The sequence below is a fragment of the Palaemon carinicauda genome, chromosome 12 (assembly GCF_036898095.1).
Source record: "Palaemon carinicauda isolate YSFRI2023 chromosome 12, ASM3689809v2, whole genome shotgun sequence".
Taxonomy (NCBI): domain Eukaryota; kingdom Metazoa; phylum Arthropoda; class Malacostraca; order Decapoda; family Palaemonidae; genus Palaemon; species Palaemon carinicauda.
Window position 1 is genome coordinate 153327081 of NC_090736.1, and position 25805 is coordinate 153352885.

At 34.7% G+C, this 25805-nt stretch overlaps 3 protein-coding genes across 3 annotated transcripts in view; 2 read left to right on the forward strand and 1 right to left on the reverse strand.

Annotated features, from left to right (window-relative positions):
• Positions 1-4789, forward strand: part of LOC137650448 (F-box only protein 25-like) — a 28369-nt gene extending 23580 nt beyond the window's left edge. Inside the window, exons 6-7 of the mRNA XM_068383674.1 lie at positions 59-228; positions 820-4789. Of these exons, the coding sequence (XP_068239775.1) occupies positions 59-228; positions 820-1030 (381 nt within the window). The 3' untranslated portion in view covers positions 1031-4789. The remainder of the gene's footprint in view (positions 1-58; positions 229-819) is intronic.
• LOC137651338 (F-box only protein 32-like) overlaps positions 1-25805 on the reverse strand; it is a 203417-nt gene that overhangs the window by 69299 nt on the left and 108313 nt on the right. The window lies entirely within an intron of this gene.
• Positions 19423-25805, forward strand: part of LOC137650449 (argininosuccinate lyase-like) — an 87309-nt gene continuing 80926 nt past the window's right edge. Inside the window, exons 1-2 of the mRNA XM_068383675.1 lie at positions 19423-19519; positions 22363-22505. Coding sequence (XP_068239776.1) covers positions 22377-22505 — 129 coding nt within the window. The 5' untranslated portion in view covers positions 19423-19519; positions 22363-22376. The remainder of the gene's footprint in view (positions 19520-22362; positions 22506-25805) is intronic.

Below are 25805 nucleotides of genomic sequence, written 5' to 3' on the forward strand. Positions count from 1 at the left end.
GTGTAAGACCCATATATCGATATCTAGAGCATATACTGAAATATTACTTTATTTGAAGAGTGCAAGCGAAGCTTACAGCGTCATGGCCAAAGTGAGCGAAGAAAAGACCATATGGAGGCAGTTATGTCGATTCCACTGGACACCTGCGCAGATAGAACAGGTTATCCAGATGCACAGAGAATTGCAAGTTCAGAAAAATTGGAAACAGATATATGACAGACTTAGAAGGTGAGACATTTTTCATTTTTTTATCCAAGATCCACAGCATGAGTGTTAGAAATAAGAATACTTTCAAAGATGAGAATCTGAAAGTGAGATCCAAATCATGGAATGATAATGTAACAATTTTATGAATTTAGCCCAATTACAAGATAGAAATATAGGATATGAAAAATAGACAGTATTTTATAGTGATGTCATTGCTTTTTTTATTTACTAGCTGTGATGAATTAGACAGTATCTTATTGTGATTTCATAATTCTGTATTGATTTTAGGTTCATATCAAATCCAAGGTTTAGAATGTACTGTACCAGAAAACAAAAGATATTAGGTTAGACATATGAAATCTTTCAACTAGAGCAATTAGTTTAGAGGCCTATAAAAGAGCCTTTTAATGAACCTTTAATCATTAAATGAAATATTTTGTTTGGTCAATAGTTTTACAAATAATGTTAACTAAAATTATTATAAACCTTTCTAGTGCTAGATAGTCAAGTCTATTGCCGAATAATTTTTAGACTAAACAGTTGAATAACTGCTGTAGTCCTGACAAATTTTGAATGTATTTACATTTTGTAATTAAAAATTTATTTTAACAGAACATATGGACTAAGAGAAGAGTATGCAGAGAAGCTTTGCCTATGCAGAAATTGCAGCTGTATGTTTTGGGAGTCTTATGGACACCCTTGCCGTACAGACACCGGCCCGAGCACCACCCTCGAAGAAGACCAGCAACTGGAAGAAATAAAGCCGGATATAATATACATATCCATTACGCCTCAGGAGTTTCTCAAGTATTTCCATCTTTAAGTACTGTGTATGCAACTGGTTGTGATAGCCAAAGGTGATGATAATTTGGGTTTGCAAGGGGTTAATAATGAACTTATGCCATATGACCGTTAGTCCAGATTACTCAAGGTAATGTTATTGCTTATAAATGATGCTTACTCTCTGCAACTTTCCCGTATTTTAAACGGTTACTTCTGTGTGACAGGTATCATTTGCTTTCTCAGGATATGTTTCTAAAACAGTGGAGAGGAGCCTTGTAAGGCATAGAACAAATGTGATAGTAGAAAGCAAATTCTTGGATATGATATGTTTCTTATGAGGATGGAAATTCTTGATAAATTTCTTTATCAAAAGTGAGAAATGTTGGTAAAAGAACTACAGAGGCATTCTGGCATTCTGAGTCTTGAATGTATCTATCCATTGCCTAACTTTTCAAAATTTTGTTGTCAGGTGGGATGTACTTTTTAATGGCTGTTTTAAGTGATAATGCTTTTGTGCTGTAAACCAAATGGAACCAATAATAGGAGATGGTGTCTGGGGATAAAAGGAATCAAGTATTTTGTATTCATATTCTACTAGTCGATGAATTTATCTGATAACTGTGAAGTGGAAGTTGAACATATTATCCATGGGATTTACATCAAGAAATATGCAGTACTTGAACAATTTTTGTCAGAAATGCAATATAAGAAATCCATTGCATTAGCTGTTACTGATAATTTTGATATGCGTGAAATGTTGCTTCCTTTTTGTACACACTTTTTTATCACTTTTGATGTTTATAGCCATTGTCTTGGATTATTTTGGGGATTTAGCTTATTGAAGTATACTCTAGTACAGTACTGTATTATAGTTTCCAGTGCACCGTAGTAATAATTCAAAGATTGCAACAATGGTATTGTACATTTCCAATGCCAGTTTCATCCACCTAAAAGATAGTTTTTTAAAAGGGGTATATACAGCAATTAATGCTATTGAAATATTCAATATTACATAATTTTTATTATAAAAGCTTCAGCTTCATTTGTACTATACAATACCTATACAGTAAATAGTAATTGTTCAGCAGCATGTTCTGAGTAACATGTATACCATACCATACATTAGACCTTTTTTGTTCTAATGTTATTTTACAATTAAATTTGTAATTACAGTACTGTACAGTATTGTGAAAAAGCTATGACTTGGTGATGATTTGGTTTGTGATGCAAAGATAAGTAGTAGACAAGGAAGTAACAGGGCAAGGGAAAGCAGAAAGACTCATATGAAGACCTTGGCCAAATGGGAGTTGGTTGAGACAAAATGTGCACAGGGCACAAGACAAGATAAAGTGTGTAAAATACACAAAAACAAGACAGTAGTTAGAATGTACAATGCATCTTACCTTGTACAGTAAAGGGAAAATTTGCCATAAAATAATCAATGTTTATGATGTTTAAAATATCTGGTTCTGATATTTGTGAAATTCAGGAATGCATTGACCAATTTACTAAAGAGGAAGATTAATTCATAGTTGAGTATCTCATCTGATCACAATTGATTTAATGAACAAAATCTTAAACTGACTTGTGAGTTAATTTTTACTAGCATTACAGTGAGTTACACTTGAAATTATTTATGCATCTTAATACACAATTCATACATATGTATGTGTAATCAAATACAACTATGCATAGCATAGTAACTCCTACAAACAAGAATTATATACAGTACATCAAGACAAAGTATTTGTAGGTGACGTGGTTTAAATGAGATGGAGAGAAGAGTGAGAATTCATGAGAATCTATCTTTGTTTAAGAATGATAATGACATGAGATGATGTCAGTAGAGAAGTCGATACAATATTTTACAGTATAAGGAAGTTTTGAAGTTTTGTAAAGTAAGCCAAACTAGGAAAAATATTGTATAATCTCATGAAAAATATGCTTTTTATTTTTAACAAATTCAGATACTGTTTATTGTATTACTTAATCAGGAACAGTAATATTCTATCAAACATTAAAAACTCAAGAGGAAGAAATACACATTTAATGCATACCAGTATTGGTCAGTCATTTAATGTTCGTTCGGGCAGATTGACATGCCTGTGGCATGACACGGGCTCTTGCGCGTTAGGCAGCCCGTAAAGTCATTTGATGATACTCATACGGGGTCCATATAATGCACTGATATTTTTTTTTCAATTTGGTTTGTGTTATGCAACTGTCAAGAAAATAAATATTTTGGTGGCTTATTTATTTGGAAGCCCTCAAAAACAAATTTTATTACTGTATTAAATTTTTTTTATTTTCTTGTTGCATTCTGGTTCTAACTACAGTATGTTAAATGCATGCTTTGAGAGAATTATTCCTCGTGTATTATATGCAGTATACATTGTCAAAGAGAAAGTGAAATTAAGAAGGAACCAGATTAATGTACCATCTATTGACTTTCAAATGATTGGTTATAAGGGACCTATCTGACTTACCTAGTTTTGAAAGAATCCTGCTTGATTCATGAGTTTTCTATTTCTTGGACAATCCTATTTCCATCCATCTAATTCCATTCAATATTTTTTTTACTAGATATGCATCAGTCATTTTTATGGCATCGTCTACTTACATGGGATTTATAATTGGGGCACTTTAGGTTCAATGCCCATTTTTTTTTCACATAATGCAATGAGGGAAGTTCCTCGCTCGTGGTCAATATTATCGCAGGTATTTTGAGGATTTAAGTTTTTATATTTCAATATACAATGCGTTGTTACAAGATATTGATCATTATTTCTATGTTAAAACTATCAAGTCATATTGCAATTGGATTCTTTTAACTTCAAGTTTGAATGTTATCTTTTAACATAGAGCTTGTAATATTTTTATGAATCTCCCCTGATGTTCATATTGTTTTATCCCAAAAGCCAACTCAACAACGATGTTAGTCCCCCGAATATTTTCACTCTTCCCTTCAAGAAGCCTCATCTCCTGCCCACCATGGTGACATCAGTGTCTAATGGGAAGTCAAGGCCTGGTCTCACCTAACTGGTCAGTCTTTGACCTTTCTTGAATTAGCAGTGTTTAACCCCCTTTATGCTGCTTTATCCAGGCATTTGTGTTTTTGAATTAAAGTAACCAAGAATTAAAGTAGAAAATAAGGGATATACCAAGGCACTCATTATCAACCACATACTAACTATATGATTACAATACTTCTTTAATAGTGGTTGCTTGGAATCACCTATGCAGCAAACCGAGTGTTTTTTGTAGTTTTAATTCACCTATTATTGGGTAGTCTTCTAGAATTGGTTTGTATGTCTATGAGAGTAGTGCACTCGTCTTTGAGAAAATGTTTTGTTTTCATGTTTGTAGGAAGTTTTGCTTATATTCCTATGTCTAAATGCTATATCTTTTTGGTTATTAGATTGGTCATGGAGGTTTTAAGGAGTTGCATTCAAGTTGAGAAGACTTGAAGGTTAGATTGCTTAATATTAGAAGTGCAGCTATATTACTGAAATTTTGTAAGAATCCTTCTTTAGGAATCGTTTTAGCTGCAGCTCAGGGCGTACCAATCGGTATTCGCTAACATTATCCTGATGTTCCTGGTTCTCTTATCAAGATTACTGGGCTTCAGGGGCTAAGTAGAAGCTGGCTGTGTGATTTTATAAAGGTTAGGTTCCTTTACTTTTATTAATAGGTGAATTTAGATACTCTTAGAGGTATTTAGGAACATAATCTGGAGCATGAATTTATAACCTAAGTTGTAATGGTTTGGTACTGATGAACTAGACTATAACAGGTGTTTGTGTTGCCTAAATAAGTATTTCATACATACATATACCAAAGGCACTTCCCCCAATTTTGGGGGGTAGCCGACAACAACAAGAAACAAAACAAAAAGGGGACCTCTACTTTCTACGTTCCTCCAGCCTAACCAGGGACTCAGCCGAGTTCAGCTGGTACTGCTAGGGTGCCACAGCCCAACCTCCCACATTTCCACCACAGATGAAGCTTCATACTGCTGAGTCCCCTACTGCTGCTACCTCCGCGGTCATCTAAGGCACCGGAGGAAGCAGCAGGGCCTACCGGAACTGCGTCACAATCGCTCGCCATTCATTCCTATTTCTAGCACGCTCTCTTGCCTCTCTCACATCTATCCTCCTATCACCCAGAGCTTTCTTCACACCATCCATCCACCCAAACCTTGGCCTTCCTCTCGTACTTCTCCCATCAACTCTTGCATTCATCACTTTCTTTAGCAGACAGTAATTTTCCATTCTCTCAACATGGCCAAACCACCTCAACACATTCATATCCATTCATTTCATAGGACCTTAAATTTTATCTCATTCCTTGATGACCCACCTCCTTCAGAATGTGTATCTCGGCAATATGAACATCAAGTGAGACTCATAAAAATGATTGAATTTTAGTAATATGTTATTTTCATATGCACTAGATGTTTGTATACCTGCCCACCCTCCTACCCACTGACTAATGAAATCAAGCAAATAGGATATTAATTGTGACTTGAAGACTGACCAGGTAGGTTAGACCAGGCCTTTTACCATGAGTTGCAGTTAGTCACTAGGGGTCGCCTTGGACAGAAGCGTGACGTCATGAAGGAAAGAACAGAAACTTTTTTTTAGTTTTGGGACTAATGTCGGTGTTGAGTTGGCTTCAGGGACAAAGCAATATGAGCATCATGTGAGTATAAACTTGACCATTTTCATCTTTTAAATTATCTTGTTTCTAATATATTGTATGCTTCCAGCCAAATGAGTATAAATTTAATGGATGTTCTTTTTAATTGATCATTACCATTGAAGTTACTATACATCATTTCCAATTATTCAAACAGCACTAATGAAACTTTAATAGACAATATGGATACTGAAGTTGTTGAGGAGTATTGGTGGGAAAATATTATATTGTTTTCTTTTCTTTAATGGTTGCATATATCGTAGTTGAACAGTTTAGTATGATAGTCAAAAGCTTATAAGGTCCTATGTTTTCAATCTTTCAGTCTTGTTTTTTTCTTTATAACTAAAATAAAAATCTTAAGGAAACTCTGCAGGAGCAGTATTATATAAATTATCATTTAACATAATTTCCTTTGATATGTATTGGGATGTGACAGGACTTTTAGTTGCTGGCAACTAACCTACATCACCAAGTTATTTCTAGGCTCCTGTCATGGTCCTCAAGGAGTTGTTAAAATATGATGTTAATGAAGCTGGAAAGCTAGGTGGGATTGGACTGAAGGGGAACAGAAGAAATTTATAAGAAAGAAAGCAATGTAGCTTACTGTATTGTGATAATGATTGTAAGGCTCTGAGAACTAGGTGGCTTTCTATTAAGAATGTTTCACTCTGTATCCATCAGAATTATTTCATTGATTGTAAGTGAGTTGAATATTTTTCAGTTGCAATGGTTGTGTATTTGGTATAGATGTTTTCATTACTCGTTATAGAATAAGATTACTGTTATTATTTTAGATTTTCTAAGAACTGAGGTTATTGGTTTTTGTTTAGTTACTTTTTTATTGCCGAAAATATTTATAAATGTCCTACAATGCACATTTTAGGAGCTTAAAGTTTGGAAGACAGTCATTTGAGAAACACTTCCATATTTAAACATTGGAAACTCAAGGTTTGGTGTCCATGTGTTACAGAAAGTTATATGAAGGGGATTTTGAATTAAAAGCCATATGTATTTGTATTTTATATGATTGTGGAGTATAATTTACTTTGCTTTTTTTTTAGCTTGGAGAAATGCAATCCATCCACTTTGTACTGACTTTTCAGTATGATAATCTCATCTGTCCAGATTACTTTTTGTAAGATTTTTAGCTTTAAGAATTCTTTCGTCTTGGGCATTGGTTAGAGTTGATGAGAATTAGTTTTTTACAATTACTGATCATTAGTTGGTTATTTCTTTTTCATGTTTATGTTCTGATTTTCCTAAACATTACTTTACTGTATAAAGTAGTATTCTTTTTTCATGGGAATTATTTTAGATTAAGAATCAATTGTCACAATTATTGATTAGTGGTTGGCTCTATCTTCAGTTTTATACCAAGGTATTCATTTGTTCTGGTATGTATCATTTTTTTTCATGGGTTTTAAGATTTACTGGGAACTGATAGTGATCATATACAGTAGTACACTACTTTTGATTATCTGGTGTTGTTCAGTCATTCAATGAAAAAGCTTTGACTGCTCTTTGTCCTTCCTAATGATCACAATATTAGAAACATATGATACTGTATTGCGTCCATTCAATGATTTCATAATCCTTTTTAAATATTTCCTTCATTTTTAACTTAAGTATGTTCATACTTTAATACAGCATTTTCTGAAAGATTTTTTAATCAAGCATTGTACAGTACAGTAGCAGGTTAACCAATTTCCATTTTGTATTATCTTTTCTTTTTTTATTCTTGCTCAGTGTTGTCAGTAATTGTACTGAAGCATTATGATTTCCAGGTAACAAGTAGGTATGAATTATATAAATTTGTTTATGCATGATTAATTATTGTAACATCTTTGTCAAAATATTGTTAATTGAACTTAAAGAAATGGAGATCAAGATGTGTTCTTAACAGTTTCTGGAAGACCTAAGGTGTGTGCTTATCAAAGACACTGATGTTTCAGTTTTCTTTTGTAAAAGGGGCTAAATTTGTATGACTTTGTACGGCATAGAAAATGGAAGAGAAGTGTAGGAAGAAAATATCACAAATAATGTTAAGTCTTTTAGCTTTTATGATAAATATTATCTTTACAATGGATAAATTTGAATGGTGGCCATTGTGAAAATAAGAAAAAGGAAATACTCAAAGCTCATGACAGTCATTTTACATGCAAACTTTGTAGGTGATAACAATTTCAGTTTGTAATTCCCATTGCTAAGTGTAGAATCAGAGCAGAAACTCTGTTTTTAACATATATTTATTGTATTGTTTTACATCTGTTTTGCAGAATTGTTGCGGCAAGCAACAAAATAATAATAACTGTTAAAGATCATTGACACTGAATGCTACTACAGTACAGTAGAGGCTGTATAAAAGTAAGGCTATATTTGCAGCTGAGAAAACAACAATTGAAATCGGTTACAGAAAGCCAGTGTCCATATGGCCTTCACTTGAATTCTTTAAAGTAATAAAAAAAGAAATGGAGAAAATTTATATACATTGGACATATTAATGATACTTCACTGGAGTTATTTATGCCTTGAAAGTATTGTAAATTATGTACTGGACATCTTCAGAAGTCATTATAGAGTAAGAGGAGTTACTGGTAATACTCTAAGGAGAGAGTTGTTATTAAAAGGATTGCTTAATCTTGATGTTATTGTGCTCTGTGATAGAAAATTCATGTTACAAGAACTTTGAAAAAGTTTGCTGTGTAGAAAAATTTATTTGCATTATAATTTTGTTTAGCTATGATAGTTAAAGGGATGAATTGTTCATTACTGGTTTTTCCACTACCAGATTTGCTGCCTTGAAGATTTTCAATAGCTGAAAGGTACCGTGTTGTAAACAAAACAGTTACTGAAAACACAGAGATTTATAAGATATTAGCACTACAGAGTATTTATCAATGAAAATTCTCAAGATGATATTTGCATTGAAACAAGTTAAAATGCTAATAAATTTAGGTTCTTACTTTTCTAGTGTGTAGTAACTATAGCCTATATCATGTACTGCATTGGAAAGGATAGCGAGAACTTTTAAGCTCTGAAGTCTCATTTATGCAAAACGATACTTTCATTTGGTCACACAATACTGTTATTTTTCATTTTTGAACTGTATTCAAGAGCACAACCCTTGGTGTAGTACATTAAGTGTTTTGTCCCTCACTTACTACTGCACCTACCAGGCAGACACTGTGTCGAGAAAGGTTAAATGTTACTAGGAATAATTGGTTACTTACTGAGCACTAAATTTTTACCTATGGTTAGATTAGATGCCTGAGTATTACATAAATGCACCTTGACTTACACATTAAAGGAAATCATCACATCAGGTGTCATAAATGTGGTTTCAATAGGAAATTCTGGTCTTGCACAGGGAGCAATCACTTTTGATTATATGTAGCTCTATGCAATATCACGCACATAAGTCGGTCTGAAATATTGATTTTGATGTTCTCATTTAGTAGTGGCTCAAAGTGTGTAACTGAAATAGGTTTTATAACTGTGGTTGTTTGTCAGACATAAGTAGTCAGGAAATAAATGTCCCCTTTCAATACTGCTGTATGCAAAAATCATTCACACTAGTTCTCTCTTTAGCTGGTACTTTCTTTAGCTTGTAGACAGATCAGTGTTATGTAACCTTTAATTATATTTAAATATTTAATTTTGTTTTTCATATGATTAAAAGGTTTACCAAATGTCCCATGACATATCCATAGACAGGAAATTCCAAAGTAGACATTGGATTGTGTTTTCCAACAGGATCATTGTACATAATAGGAAACATTACGAATACAGTACAGTAATTGATTTTTAGAATCCATATTACATAAGTACTGTACTTTATTATTACATTTTCTTTGTGTTGATATTTAATTGCAACTTTTGATTTCTTTGACTCTATATTGTATAATTTTCAGTTTTAGAAAAATTGTGTAAAGAAAGTGAAAGGCGTAATACAAACCCCTTGCTAAAAGAAGCTCTACTTTATTAATGAGAAAGTGACCACGTTATGGGAAACTTATTTCTGTAGCTTACGCTAAATATGAAGTGATGATACCTAGCTACCGAATATGCCAATATATTGCTCGAGTGTTCAATTCATGATTTTATTGTTACATGTGAAATTTTCTAAAGGAATAGTCTCTGGCTGTACAGAATTCGATTGTGGACAGACTTTATACCAAGTAAGAATGTAGAGGTTACTCATCTACATGAATAAAGTTGTGTGTTAGTAGTTTCCTCATAACTTGCGTGAAGTATTTTTTGTAAGATCTTTTTATTTTATTTTAGGGTAATGAATACTGTACTATAGACTAATTTCTTACCTTATGACTACTAATACTTATGAATTCAACATTTCATTTGGTGAACTGCATGATAAAAGTTATAAATAGTTCATTGGGTGAATTAACAATTTCGTTTTAATGTACTATATGAAAATTCTTTGTTTCTGCTTTCAGAAGTGTCAGTGAAATAACATTGTTAGTAAACAGTTCAAACTTACATTGTTAAACCACATTTCCTCATATATGAATATCATTTTAATAGGTTTCTAAAGTTACTTCTTTTTCAGCATCTAAAAATTTAATTTGTGGAAGGTGTGCTGTACTAACTCTCTCTCAAATATTATGCTAGTTCAGCATTAATGTTACTGTGTGTGTAAATGTGTGAGATTCTCAATGGTTTCCACCAAGCACACTATATTATCTCAGACAAAAGCAGTACTGTACACTAATATTGTGGTTTATATTTATAATCACATAATTTGCAATGGAATTTAGAAGTGTCTAAGTTACATGATAGCCATTCGAATCTTATTCTTTGTTCATACTGTACCTAATTTCCTGGGTTTGCCACCTCCGTTTTCCCCCATGGAGGTGGTTGGCAGGGTGACAATCTCTTGGAGGGAGGAAAGGAAATGGTGGCAGGAGAGAAAATTTTATTGTTTTATGTGGAGGTCACCAAGTTGGCACTTCTAGTTAATAGCACTTTCTATTTAAAAGTATGCTTGTTAAAAATAAATTTTAGTGTAAAAATCATGTTTATTTCCATTTGTGACTTTGAAAAGTAAATTGTTTTTAGCTCAGAAGTGCCAACTACATGACCTCAGAGTCGTGATAAAACTAAAAAAAATTACCTCATTGTTATGCAACCTTACATGAGGGACCTCCATGCTGCTACCCACCTGCCAATCCCTATCACAATGATTCTGTTAAATAGCAAAATATTTGATTCAGAATATTTTAAGTTGTGCCTAAGTTTCAAATGTAGTTGTTCATTGTGGTTTTTTTTTTTTCATTGTGTCACTAATGACACTTTATAATCTTAAACAAAAGCATCACACTAGTATTGGGATTTCTATTTCTACTTTGTTTGGGAGTGCCACTAATCCAAAGTTTTCAAGCCACCTAACCCCCCACTACTCTTGCTTCCAATGAGATTATAGCATAGCGTTCTTAGCGCTGCTGCTCAGACACTAGGCATTTTAGTGCCAGGTCATTGAGCTATATTACAGTAATTTACCATTAAAGTACCGTATACATACGGTTGAAAGGAGTCTTAAATCAGTAATTTACCTTTGTTTATAAAAACTTAAAACTGGTAATTGCTAAAAATTAATGCAGCTTCGTTCAATTCTTAACTCGGTAATTAAGAACGAGACTCCTAAGGTACTCGACCGCATGTGTCTTAGCATGTATTTTTGGACATCTTTTCTGCATTGGTTCATACCCAACAAACATATATCCAATACTTTTATCTTTTCTATTTTTTATGGAAATTGAATTGGCAGTTTTATAGTACAATCAACGAATAGCCGGCTCAAAAGTGAATACAGTATGTTCATGGTCTTCTCAATTTGATGTTCTTTGATAAAGATGAACATTTCAGTGAGCTCTTCTATCATTCCATCATCTCTTTTGGTGGCAACATGAGTATCTTCAAGCCAGTTGAGTTATCTTAGAAACCCTTTCAGTATTTGGTCGCCAGCATATCCAAATACAGTACTGTATTTATCAATCTTTCTTGTAGTTACAAAAGAAAAGGCAATAATTAATAGATTTTAACTCAAACCTTTAATTAATGTTATGTAAAGTAGTGAACCCTAGTGTACATATATGGTAATGCATAATTTGATATTAGTGAATGATTAACTTACAACACTGCACTCAGCTCGTTGAAATAATTGTTTCAGATTGGGTTTTATTTTTGTCTTTTATTTTGCATTACTTCTGGGGAAGAAAAGTGTTCTGTTATAGATGCATAGATTGGTTTTTAAGTTGATTTGTATACATGGTATTCGAAACATCTGACACCTCATGAGATGGTGCCATAATGGATTTGGTACCCAAATGGCGAGAGTCAAAATGGCTGCACCCAAACATACCCTGTCCACTTTTGTGAGATACAATGATAATGATATTTAATCGTCTTCTATATATCTTGATCTGGTAAAATTTGCAATACAGTAGTGGGCTACAAAGTTTTATTGATTTCTATGCTTATACCCCTTGATAACTTTCCTTATGGGCAATACATGAGTTATTCTTTCAATGAATATAATAAAGATCATCTTTCATTATCTCAGAAAATTGTAATCACTATTGAGATATAAATGAGGTTACTAAGACTCGTTTTAGTAGTGGCTTTTGTGACAACTTATCGATTCCTTTTATGATATAAACTACTTTACTGATATTTCAGGTGTTGAAATGTGATGTTGGAGCCTGAATTAAGAAGGAGATATTTATAATTTTGCAAGTGATGTAGAGTATGAATGGATACCTAGCATTGCCTATGACTTGAAACGTTTATTGTGGAAGTATCAAAATTACATTTTCAGTGTCGTTTATCTTTTCGGTTGATAAAGATTCCATATTCTCCTCAGGCTGTAGTGATTTACAGGTGTAATTACGTGACTGATTTCTCCCATTTTGGTGTTACCTAGTTAATTAAATGCACTTTATGGTATAGGTCATGCTGTGTTGCCATATTTTGCATATTGTAGTATTGAATATGTAATCAGAAAAAATGTAAATGTTATGGAAACCTACAAACATTTTTATGCTTATGTGAAGATTATGCCTTCATTGAAATTACTATGTACATTACATTACTGCAATGTGTATATACTTTGCATGTGTTTAATGCTTCAGTGTTTAAAAAAGACTGAATTACAGTACCATTTTGGAAGTTATGTTGTATGAAAGTTTTGTAAAAACCACATAAATGCTTAAACCCTTATGGGAAGAGACAGAAATATTTGTTCTTTTATGTAGGATGAAAATGTGGGGAAGACGCCAGAGGAATTGAACAGCTAGAATGGAAGAGACCAAAGGGATATCTTAAAAATAAGACAGAGAGTAATGGAGTTAGGGTTAAAGGAATATTACACGGAATGTGACGCTATAGAAGCTTTATGCAGTTGCAGCTTTTAAATGTGCTGCACCTAATTTATTAAAGTGTGAAGAAATGATAAATATTTTGTGTCCATATTCTACTAAAGTCAGGTTAATGGAATTGAGCTTAAGCTGAGGGTAACAGTGTTTGGAAGTAGAAACTCAAATCCAACTGTTAGTCCTCAATTTTTACTATCGTTATCTTCCATTTTAAAGTGAATAGTTGACTATATTGTGGTAATTGAGCTTTATTAATTTTAGTTAATGCAAAGATTTGAACACGAAATGTTGTTTCCAAATGTTCTCGCAGATGATCAAAATGGGGGTATCAACTTCACTTGGTACCAGGACAATAGGTCATCTTGTGTGTTGGTTTGAATTTAGTACTCTGTTCTGAAATATTACTATCTTCAGTAATTGGTGTTAAGGTAAAGCCCTGTATAGTAATTGCATTCTTCATATGAAATAAGTTCTAGAAGCTTAAACCTTTCATGTAAATTTTGCCATTTGGCAAGTTTTTGTGAATTCTGTTTCCATCCATAGAGTAACTTGAGCTACCCATGATGGTAGATTTTTTATGTAAGTTTATTTTTTTTTATTGATTGTCGATATTTCTTACTGTGACCAGGATAATGTCTTTTTTCCCATTGTTAATTCATGGAAGAGTCATTTGAATATTCAGGGCCTAGTGTTTTTGCAAAAAGTTAGTGGATGATGTTAGTGGTTGTAATGCCATTAGGCATTTCATTCCACAGTACTGTGTTCGATCGAGGCCTTGAGTATATTGTGGCCAACATGTCACTGTTATTTTCTGTGATTTTATATTGATATTAGTTTGTATGATATTTTACATGATTCATGGTATCTTTTAGATTTTTACTACACTTAAGATATGTATTTGTAATGCCCATTGCTTGCCGTACTTCATGGTCTTGTGAGTGCATTGCAGTTATAGGCCACTTTACAGTGTATCGTATTTTATAGTGCTCTTATGTCCTGTATTGTGTCCACGCATCCTGAGTGCACAAATATGTTTTATATAGTGAGAATTCATTTAAGGAAGAATGACATGCTTTAAGGTCTCATTTTAGTCAAGGCAGTATGACTGCAGGAAGGAGGGCCTGTCTTTCCTTCATGATGATACATAATGCAATATGTAAATATATGAGAGATGATTATAGGATTTAAGTGTTGATATAGGTTTTGTAATTAATATTAAGTCTGCGATGTTCAATATACAGTATATAGTAAAACATTCACCATACATATATACATGAAAATATATATATATACATAGAAAGAGTGCAGTGAACAAAAATAAATATCATTTATAGATTTTGATTCATTTATCCTCTTTATTTATGTGTTTCCAAAGGGCTTTCCTGTCAAGTATAAAACAGGGAATCCAATACAACATGATACACAGTAATACTTCGGTTTACAAGTAATTCTGAATACTGTCCGAGAAAACCACTACTGTATACATGTACAAGCATAAAAATTCAAATCAGTTCACGAACAATTCTTCTTCACTCAAGGGGTTAACTTCTGCACTGTGATTGTTCAGTGGCTACTCTTCTCTTGGAAAGGGTAGAGGAGACTCTTTAGCTATGGTAAGCAGCTCTTTTAGGAGGTCACTCCAAAATCAAGCCATTGTTCTCTAGTCTTGGGTAGTGCCATAATCTCTGCACCATGGTCTTCCACTGTCTTGAGTTAGAGTTCTCCTGCTTGAGGGTACACTTGAGCACACTCTTCTATCTTATTTCTCTTCCTCTTGTTTTGTTAAAGTTTTTATAGCTTATATGGGAGATATCTATTTTAATGTTGTTACTCTTCTTAAAATATTTTCCTTTTTTCCTTTCCTCACTGAGCTATTTTCCTTGTTGGAGCCCCTGGGCTTATAGTATCCTGCTTTTCCAACTAGGGTCGTAGCTTAGCAAGTGATAATAATAATAATAATTAGTCTACAAGCATAAATGTACCCCTATAGTATTTTTTTTTTTTTTTTTTGTGGACGAACTAATGAGACTAGCGTGAAGTCAGTCATGTGATGCTCATATTCTGTGCACTTGTCCACATTGTTCAATTATACACGATATCTTAGGATAGTCGTTCGGGGGATTAGAACCCTGTGATGCCTAACGGTAATTCTCTTGTAATATCACTCGCAGAAATATTATACAGTAGGAAGCTGCTGGAAGGACCTTCCATCAGGACGACTTGGCTCGAGCCCAAAAATAGATTTTTCATATGTCAAAATCCCTTTGAAATACCAATGGTGGGGTCCATTAATGTTCGGCTGCAGTCCTTGGTGACTTTATCCCGACATCAGGAAATGAATATGCAACCTATTTGTCAATCAATAGTTTGTTAAGGAGACATGCATTTTATTAGGTTAGGTTGAGAAATTTGGGTGTTAAAGACTGAAAATGCGGATGCTGTTTTGATTTCTAAAGTTCAATGACTCCAGTTTATATAGGGAAAAAAAACCTCATCCCTGGCAAAATAAAATTCCAAATATGCATCTTTTCTGATTAGACCACTTCTTCCGTATTCGGTATTTAGACATTATTTTAATGTGTATAACAATACAAACATACAAAGAGGAAATTCAGGTCTATGCATAGCATATACATTGCCATTTACTATGTTGTATTCTTTGTGAGCTTATTGACTTGTTTTTTTTTTCTTTTATAAAATCAATAAATATAAACTCAAAATTCTCAACTTTATATCGCAAAATATTCAAAATGATAATGACTATGATAGAAATAATAATGGTTGGAAAAAATACATAAAAAAAAAATCATATTTCTTGTGTTTCTCACGCTTAAGAAAGTGTGATTACTAAAGAAAAAGTCTAATAGATAAACATTTGATTGATATTCAATATAAAAGATATAAAAATAAGATATTCTACTCAATCCACTTAAATATCACCCTCATATGTACGTATGTATGTATGTACGTATGAAGGAATTAGGATAAAAAAAACCTTAGCTAAAGCGTTTGAACAAAACGAATCATGTGAATTTAACTCGATCGCTAACAGCAGCCCATAACTCAGAAGAACCCTCTCATCTTATACATTTTAGCGGGAAATATCTCAGTTTTTCATTGGCTGATTCTCTCTCAGCTCTGATTGGTGGTTGTATGTGACGTCATGCATTCGTATTGTTATGAATGAAAATTAACTGGGTAGTGCTGAAAAACCTATACTTATTATAAATAAATCATGATTGAAAAATTACAGTTTTATTAGAAAATAAACTTAAAATGCTCACTATTTTTTAATAAATAGATAATGAAACTCATCAAAAGGTATAAGGTAAATAGATACATCATATTCAAAGGAATACTTACCAGTGATCTGGCTACGATGTTAGATGTGTGTGTGTTTGTATGTGAAGCTGTAGTGAACAAGGCAACCACCAATCACAGCTGAGGAAGGCATAGCCAATCATAGGACTGGAATTTGCTACCGAGAGAGCGTTTAGAGTACTAACTCCTATGCTTATGAGTTGCTGTATGAGAAATCTACCCAAATTTCCATAAAATCTTATTTAAACGCTCTAGCTATGACGACGTGGAATATTTTTTTTTTTTATTTTCATGTAAATTAGAGATATGTTTTTCTTTAAAATAAATAGAAACAGTTCGTTATAGGATGATGTTATAACATATTTTATCAGAGGGGATGATTTGTGATCAAATTATTGAGAAAATAAGTATGTGACGTCATAATGAGTAGGATGAATTTTGCAGCTGTGCTTGGTTTGAGTGAGGTATTGATTGGGTGACATGTGATAGATACTAATTTATTATATCGAATTAGATAGTAAAGGTACTACATGACATTAATTTCTATTTTGTTATACTTCAAGTATAATATAATTGAACAGGCATTGCCAAATCATTATCTTTATCAGGACATACGTCGTTGTAAGGTTTAATACCAACAGTAAACTTACATATTTCAGAGAGATTATAACTTTTAAGGAATCAAACTCAATAAAATGTATCTATTACATCAATGTGTGAATTTGATTCCTTCGCCAACAGCAACCCATAAAATGAGAAGGACCCCTTTTCATTACGCAATTTAACAGGAAATATCTGTTGTCTCAACGCTGTGTGATGGCTGTATGTATGAATGAATTCAACATATTTCAGATAAATTAGGACGTAAAAAACTACAAATTTTCTGGATACAAACTCAAAACAACCATTTGGTAATAAATCAGATCGTAAATATAATGACTGTGCGTATAAAATTGAAAAAAAAGATGAATTCCTGTGAATTTGATTTTTTAGCCAGAGAAACTCTCTTACCTTATGTTTTCCTTAGTGGGAAATGTCGGGCGTCTCATTGGCTGATTCATCATCTGCTATGATTGGTGGTTGTGGTGACGTCATGCAACCTCGTATTTCATGAATGAATTCAACTAGAGGAAGGTAGAGTACCTATTCTTATTGTAGATCAATTATCACTTAAACATTGCAATTTTTAGGAATACAAACTCATAATATTATTAATTTATTAATTCAATAGATAAATGATCTTGTTTAAATGCTTCAGCTAAATAAATGTTATTTTTAAGGGATAATTGACTGAATTCTGGCTACGATGTTAGATGTGTATGAGTGAATTTGTAAACAATGGCAGCAACCAATCACAACTGAGAATATACAGCCAATCAGAGGACTGGAATATCCCGCCAAAAAGAAAGTTCCGGGGATTTATGAGTTGCTGTTCATAAAACCTACCCGAATTTTCATAATGTCACTTCAAACGCTCTAGCTAAGAAAGGAAGAAGTACGGAAACATTTTTTTTTACTTCAATTAAATTAGAAAGATATATTTTCTTCAAAACACATAGAGACAGTAGTCCAGTATAAGAGGTTTTAATGACATATTTTATCACAGGGATACATTTTAATTACCAAATAATTGTTTATTAAAAAATACGTCTTCGAGACGTCATAAGAAGTAGGATGAACTTTAAAGCTTGTTTAAAGTGACTGACTAATTATTTTTGTTTTGCTGGTTTCAATAGGTAATCGGTGTTCACACACATAGTGAACTACAGTACATAACTGAATTTTGTTGCATTTCAAGTATAATGTAAATTATTCGAAGGAATAATTGACTGAGGAAGTTAAAGCGGCTACCGCCATCCCACAAGAATGAGTTCATAGCACTTATACGTTGCTATTAGAAACGCATTTATGTTGTACCCTGTAAATTTCGAGGCAGTTTCCAAGTTTAAACTACAATACAGTATTACGAATGAGGTAAATATACATAATTCAACGTTACATCTAATATTGTAATCGTCTTAGAAATTAGAGTATATAATTGTCATTCATATTTATTTTAACCTTTCTATAGAAAGCATTGGGTGCAAACGTTAAAACTTTACACGCACACACAGTATATATGTGGGTTAACAATAATTGAGTTCAGAAGGATAAGCAGGAATTAAATAATGTAATGTTTTGTCATTGCCCCCATTTTTAGTGAAAAGGCGTTTCATTGTTCCATAGCAACAGTATCAACAAACAACAGGTGATGGACTTGTTCATTACTCGTTGGTCCTTCACCTGGAAGAAATCCGTCACTTCGTCGCAGTAATATCACTACTAAATATTTTATTTATACTAAATGTCAGTTAAAATCATATGAATTTAAATTGTAATCTTTGCTAGGTAAAAATGCGTAACTAATGTTTATATCCACAGTTTAATAAAAAATATTTTTGAGCAACTGTTTTCTATGCAAAAAACTACTATATGAACATGTAAGCTCTGGTAGACGTCAGTGTTGCCAGGTATGGAGATTTATTCCTAGATTTAGGGATTTTGGGTGTCTGATAGGGATATTCTGTACAAATTTCTATGAAGAAACAAAGACGAGTAAACCTTTATATTGTTTCAATTAGTTTGCTTGCTCTTATATGAAATATATTGAGTAATTTCTACATTAGTAAAGCCTACATGATCAAGACAGAAGAGAATATATTTGTGGAAATGGGGATTTTTAAGTTGTTTTGGGGATTTTTTATCTTAAGTTTTGGGGAATTTTAGACTAACCCATCTGGCATCACTATGATCACTGACCAGGGTTGCCAGGTTTTCTAAACAAGAAAAGGCCAACTTCTAATCAACCGCAGCTTTAAAAGGCCAACCCATTAGTAGAAAAAAAGGCCCAAAATACAGTATTTAAGGCCCACTTTTTTCATAATGTTACTAAAGGCCAACCAATTTCAAAAAGGCCAAACTTGAGGTTTTTTGGCCTGAAAAAAAAGGCCAACCTGGCAACCCTGTCACTGACGTCTACGTCGTCTACCTGAGTTGATTGCAAAAACTACATCCGCTCATCACTCTTCAGAAATTTTGCAGTTTCCCTCGTTTTATTTGAACTTGCTGCCTCTAATCAAGTGAGATGAAGCGATTTTAGTACAGATAAGTATATTTTATTGTAATGATTACATGACAGTGCATCGTTATCAGTGTAGAAACAGGAATTAACTGGCCGGGTACTTAAGCTTGATGTCCCACCCTACCTGTTGGATTTGGTACACCGTATATATAAGATTTGACAAATGTTGAGTGGTACGTAAGTGGTACCGTAAAATAGGATTGCTTACTGGCAGCCCATGCGACGGTACATTTATATTTATGTATATTACTTTCCATATTTGCTGGCTAATTAACTTTGTGGTTTAGGCCCGACTTCCCATGACCACGGACTTGGCTAACTAAAAGCACAATTATTAAGTTGGTCAAATATAATGTAGAATGGTAAGAGTAAAAAGGAATCTGGAGCCTCTAGTTTGTTGGAGCTGATTTGCTATAAAATTTCAAAAGTAAAAGGGAGACTAACATAAGAACAACCTAACCTGGGGTTCCCAGCTAACCTAACTCAGGAGCCGTATTCTTTTGTACTTTGGGGACCTTATATCTGCCCCCCCTCTTTAGACTGCCGTATCCTTAGTTTACCTTAAGAATAAGTCTCGGTCCTGTCTTTGCTTCCCAACCGCCATCACTTTGTCACAATAACGTTAAATCAATATTTTGTAAATCGCATTTTACACCAAGATGACATTTTCAGGTGCTAGTGTAGCTTGTATCCTACTCATACTTCTTGTTTCTACCAAGTGGAGCTTGTATCCACCCAAGTTTTTTTGGGGAAAATTTAATGGGGAATCGATAAGCAATGTTAAAACGGTGCTACTATAGCGTGAGGTCTACCACATTATAGCGTGAGATCTACCTCCCGTCAGTACTATAGCGTGAGGTCTACCGCTGAATTATTTGTCCCTCATAGATAAAACATATTTCATACATTTCTTTAAGAAATGAACACTTAATTTAAACATATCTTAGAAATGACTTAAATAGATAATTGGATTTCTAATTACATTAAAAAAAAGGAATAAAGGTAAAAATACACGTTATCATATATTTCCATACATTTATTCAAGCGATACACTCTTCGTACATCAAACATGTTATCATATATTTCCATACATTTATTCAAGCGATACACTCTTCGTACATCAAACATGTTATCATATATTTCCATACATTTATTCAAGCGATACACTTCGTACATCAAACATGTTATCATATATTTCCATACATTTATTCTAGCTATATACTCTTCGTACATCAAACAGGTTATCATATATTTCCATATATTTATTCTAGCGATACACTCTTCGTACATCAAACAGGTTATCATATATTTCCATACATTTATTCTAGCGATACACACATCGTACATCTTCTAAGAATGACACAAATAGATCATTGGAATTTTTTCTCATCACCTCCCAGCAAAAATAATCAAGATGAGACTGGATCAGCTGACAACCAACACCTCGCTTCAATCTCTTCAGAATCTTTGTTTTAGCGTCCAACCATGATCGCTCAATTGCCTGTGTGTGTGTGCTCCTGTTGCTGGTGGTTCACTGTATAATGTTGATATCGATGATATCTCTTTTAGGCCAAGGGAAAAACTGATTTAGGAGCTCCATTTGCTTCCTTTTATATGGGCAGGTCCCGTGGACAGGGCACGTTTTTGATGGATTTGGGCAGTTCACATGTTCCATGGTTAGGTGCGGGGCTCTGGGATGCTGGTCAGGCGGTAGACCTCACCCTCCACCTGGGTAGGCGACATATGGCGGTAGACCTCACGCTATAGTAGCACCGTTAAAACTAACCATTTCTTTTCTATACATTATTCTCCAGGACACATGATAAGTCCATGAAAAATTAACAAAATATCGGCATCCTATGTTCCTGAGATATTTTTCATTTGTTGACATTTTAAGATTTGCACACGTACGCTCCTGTTTGTTTGCGTGATCTGATTAGAGGGGTCTGGTGGCCGGCTAGGTCTGTGACCTGGGAATGTGGTCCTGGGTCTTACCTGCCCGTTCTCCTAGGTCTGTGACCTTGGAACTACTATGTTAGGTTTTGTGTCCATTGATATTTATCACAAAATTTATATAACTATTTTTCACCTTTTCCAAATTAAAGAAGCACTTTTCAAATAAAAAAAAAATTATACACTAATATATTTTTCATTTTTTCCCACTTAAATCCATAGTAGTGTACAAATTACATTTTGAATATTCTGGGAGGGTTCAAGCTATTCTAGCACCCATGTTACCCAAAAAGAAGATTTGTGAGTAAAGTTGTACTGTATTACAGGGTCTGATTTCAAACTGAAAATATGCTTTCCTGTAATAAATAACGTGATTTGACCAAATTTGACCTTCATTTCAACCGCAAACCAACAGAACAATCAATCCGACTAACTTTAAGTGTCCGGTGTGACGGTCTAAACAATCCCTCGGTCTCAGAATTCTCCTTGACATTATATAATGGTTCTTTTCTGCCATTAGCTCTCTTTGCTCGCATGAAAATAAAACATCAAGCTCGTATGTACTGGCAAGTGGTAATGTTGAGCTGCGCACGCTAACATTACAGGAAAATAAAACATCAAACTCGTAGGCACTGGCAAACGGTAATGTTCGCGCAAGCGCAGATTATCAAGGAGAATTCTGAGACCGGGGGATCGTTCAGACCGTCACACCGGACTGGTTGCTGTTATTACGGGTTAAATGAGGGTCAAAACCAGTTAAATAACGTTATTTTCTACAGGAAAACATATATTTTCAAGTAATAAGAAACTTTACCCCTGTCCTAACAAATCACATTCACCCAATTTGCTTTGTTGCAACCCCAATGATACGCATGCATATTTTTTCAGGTGTCAATACCAGTATGGCTGCTGTAGAGCCCAAAAGAGTGAAACTTTGGGGTGGTCGTTTTGTTGGATCTACCGATCCAGTGATGGAAGCATTTAATGCATCAATTTCATATGATAAAACAATGTGGAAGGAAGATATACAAGTAAGTCCTCTTTGTGTTCAAAGAATTTCAGTGCAAGAATTCCCCATTATTATTTCCTTGGCTATTATGTTTTCGCCGTATTAAAAAGTTGTGTAGAATCTAACTTACTCAGTGTATAGTATCTCAAAACCTCTGAAAATTATCCCTTTTTAGTAATTATTTATCAATTGAATATTGTGGCTAATTTTGTGAAGTTCTTATGATTTCTTCCATTACAACATTTGATGCGAATGAGGGGTACCCTAAGCTTAGACATATCTCATTAATTTCGTTGCAACTATAGAACAACGATAGATGCTGTTGACTGTTGCATAGAAAAATATGGACTGGAAATCTTTTTATTAGCTGACCGGCACCTATCCACAAAACTATACTCGTACCATTACCAGAAAATATCACCTGTGGAATAATATTTTTTAATTATTGTTGTGATGTAAATTTACAGAAATTCTTTATGGTCTTTGGCTTTACCTTAAAGCATAGTTCTCATCTGTTGCAGCAGCCAACCTTGTTTCATGGCTCGACCCTTCTCACATTGTTTGATTTACTCTAATCTCTGTAATCACTAAAACCTCTGCATGATAGATCACCAAGGGAATTTGATTGCTCTACAACCCTTTTGTTCCTACACTAAATACAAACCATTGTCTTTTAATTGGAGTAAAACATCAGCAAAGCTGAAACAATATAAAGGAAAATTTAATGAGGTAGTTATAACAACCAACAAGTGGCAGTGAAGCCCTTCCCATATGTCTGTCAGATAAACATTCATATCTGACTTCAGCTACAAGCAGTACACATGTACTCATTGTGCATCTCAAATTTTGACAGTTTTACCCTATTTTTATTTTACCCTGTCTACTTTTCAAGATAACTGGATAAGTTTGCAGACAGGTTGTTTTATTTGGTATCCCTGGATGAATTAAATGGAAAGTACAGTTACACAGATATATAGTTATTTCCGGATAAACTACAAACGTACGACATTTCTGTGCAAGCCTGCTATTAATCTCGACGTCCTTGTGCCTTTGCTGGTGATATGACTGTTTCTAGTCATCCTCTTGGTATGTGTTGTTATACGACAAGGACAACTGAAACCTATAGAAGTTGGTCTTCCATGGGCATCACTGGTTCTCCTTTGGTGGGAGAAAATTGTTGAGCCAGGAGTTCTAGGCTGCCCATTTGGTGTCTTCCCAATTCCTGGTTCTTCCTTGGAAGTGCTGAAGGGCGGTGTTGTCACTTGCTACTTTTGACGAGCCTCCAGTTCCTTCTTCTTCTTAGGGGCATCTTCGTTGGTTTCAAACACTTCGATCGAGAAGAAGTCTGGCAAGGAGAAGTTTGTGTGCTCTTTCTCCTCTTCTAGTTCTTCCCTCTTCTCTTCTTTGTCTTTGTTATATTCTATAGATGCTGCTACTTCTAAGAAGAAATAGAAAATATTGAAGAAGTACAGGAAGACTGATCGACAGGAATCCTGAAAGACAATGTCTGATCTTTCCCTGTTTACCCATGAAAGAAACTGTTCTGAGAACCAACCCAGACAGGAAGGTGTCTTGGTACGCAATACAGCTGTCAGTGCTAGGTCTTATACCAAACCGAGCACACGCACTGTCAGTCGGGATGAAAGGATCGGTTGTCGCCAGTCCTTTCCCCGCATGGCCAGTCGACAAGCTGGGAAATTCCCATGCACTTGTACGACTGGGCACCAAGATACCCCATCGCATACTCACTATCGTCAGTAAGGTTTTGACCACCGAGTAACCGGTATGCACGCAAAGTTCTTGTTTGTCACTTGATATTGTGCTAACTTTATTGCTTCATATAAGCTAAAGTAGGCCTATGCTGGCCAGCTTCCAGGCAGCTTCTAAATCAACCAGTGGTCCTTGGCAGTCGCTACTTTGCCACTGGAGATGGTGAAGTACATCAATAGGCTAACTGGGCCTTGAAGAGAAAGGATAAGTTTGTTTCCCTATTATCCTAGGAAGTTGGACTATAGGGGACATCATTGAGTAACATCCTGGCGCTGGAATCTACGTGTCTTTTCCCACAGAGGGACGTAGAGGTAACAGTAAAGGAAGGCTAGCCATGACTCTTCATCCAATGTCCAGTAAACTTCAAGGGGCCAGGCCCTTGGAAGGTGCCTGCAGCCAGACCTTTGGTCTCTGTCACACCTTCAGTATCAGCATTGAAGAAGTTCTGACTGCCTCCGAAGTCTGATCAGGACCTCCAACTGCTTCAGACACTGAATTTGGTAGTTCCCTTTTCCAGCTGCTGTGAGTGGAGGATGCCTGTCATGCCATTGGGCAATGTGGCAATAGCGTGGAGCAGTACAGTGAGTGGTAGAAGGCCTTTAGGATGGATACCTCTTGCCCGTCATAGTTTTTCATCCTCCCCTCACTTGCACTCCGATGACATTCCAGAGTTACCCTCCAAAAATACTGAAGTTCTGGTCATAGTGGCAGAGATGAAAGTGATGGAGGAGAAGATCGTGCGAAGTCGTTTGTGACAGTTCTCTGAATTTCGACTGGAAATTGGAGATCAGTCTTTGACCTCGCTCCTGAGCAAGTTTGTTTCTGAAACTCCATTTAGCATTGAGATGGAAAGTTCCATATGGTCTGCCATTAGAAGAAAACTTCCTGGGTTTGGGTGGACCTGAAGGTTGCGTATTTTCAAATACTTATTTATCAGCCCAACAGAAAATATCTCTGCTTCAAACTCTAGGGAATAGTGTAACAGTTCAAATCGCTGTGCTTTTGACTATCCGCTACTCCCCAAGTGTTTACTCCTAGGCCCACTCAAACAGGATTTGTCTTTTGAATGTTCTGGATGACACGCTTAGTCACCGGCTGCAGGTTGTAAGTTTAGAGTGGTCCCTTCCTTGCATGACTGAAGGCTTCTTACTCTCTATGGATCACGGGTGATCAATCTGATAGATAGAATTTATTCAAACTCATTTCTTAGATCAATATACATTCAGATAGTATATTTGTAGGTTCACCTGTGACCGATTACCATTTACGCTTGGTATGGGCCTAACCTAACGCCCGTGTCGTCTCCATGCTCATACTGTTAAGAGGTTTGCAGGAGTCCATACCTTCATATCTATACGGGACCAGGTGCTCTGGCATTTCCAAGGAAAGTTAAACCAGCCAGATTCTAGTTCGTAAGGACTTCTTCTCCCCCTTAAGGATGAGTCTCTTATTAAAGGAAGATTGTTTGTACACTTACATGTCTATGAGTAAAGCAAATTGTTAAAGTAATTTGCATTTTTCTTAACTACAATATACAAATTTAGTCCTTCAA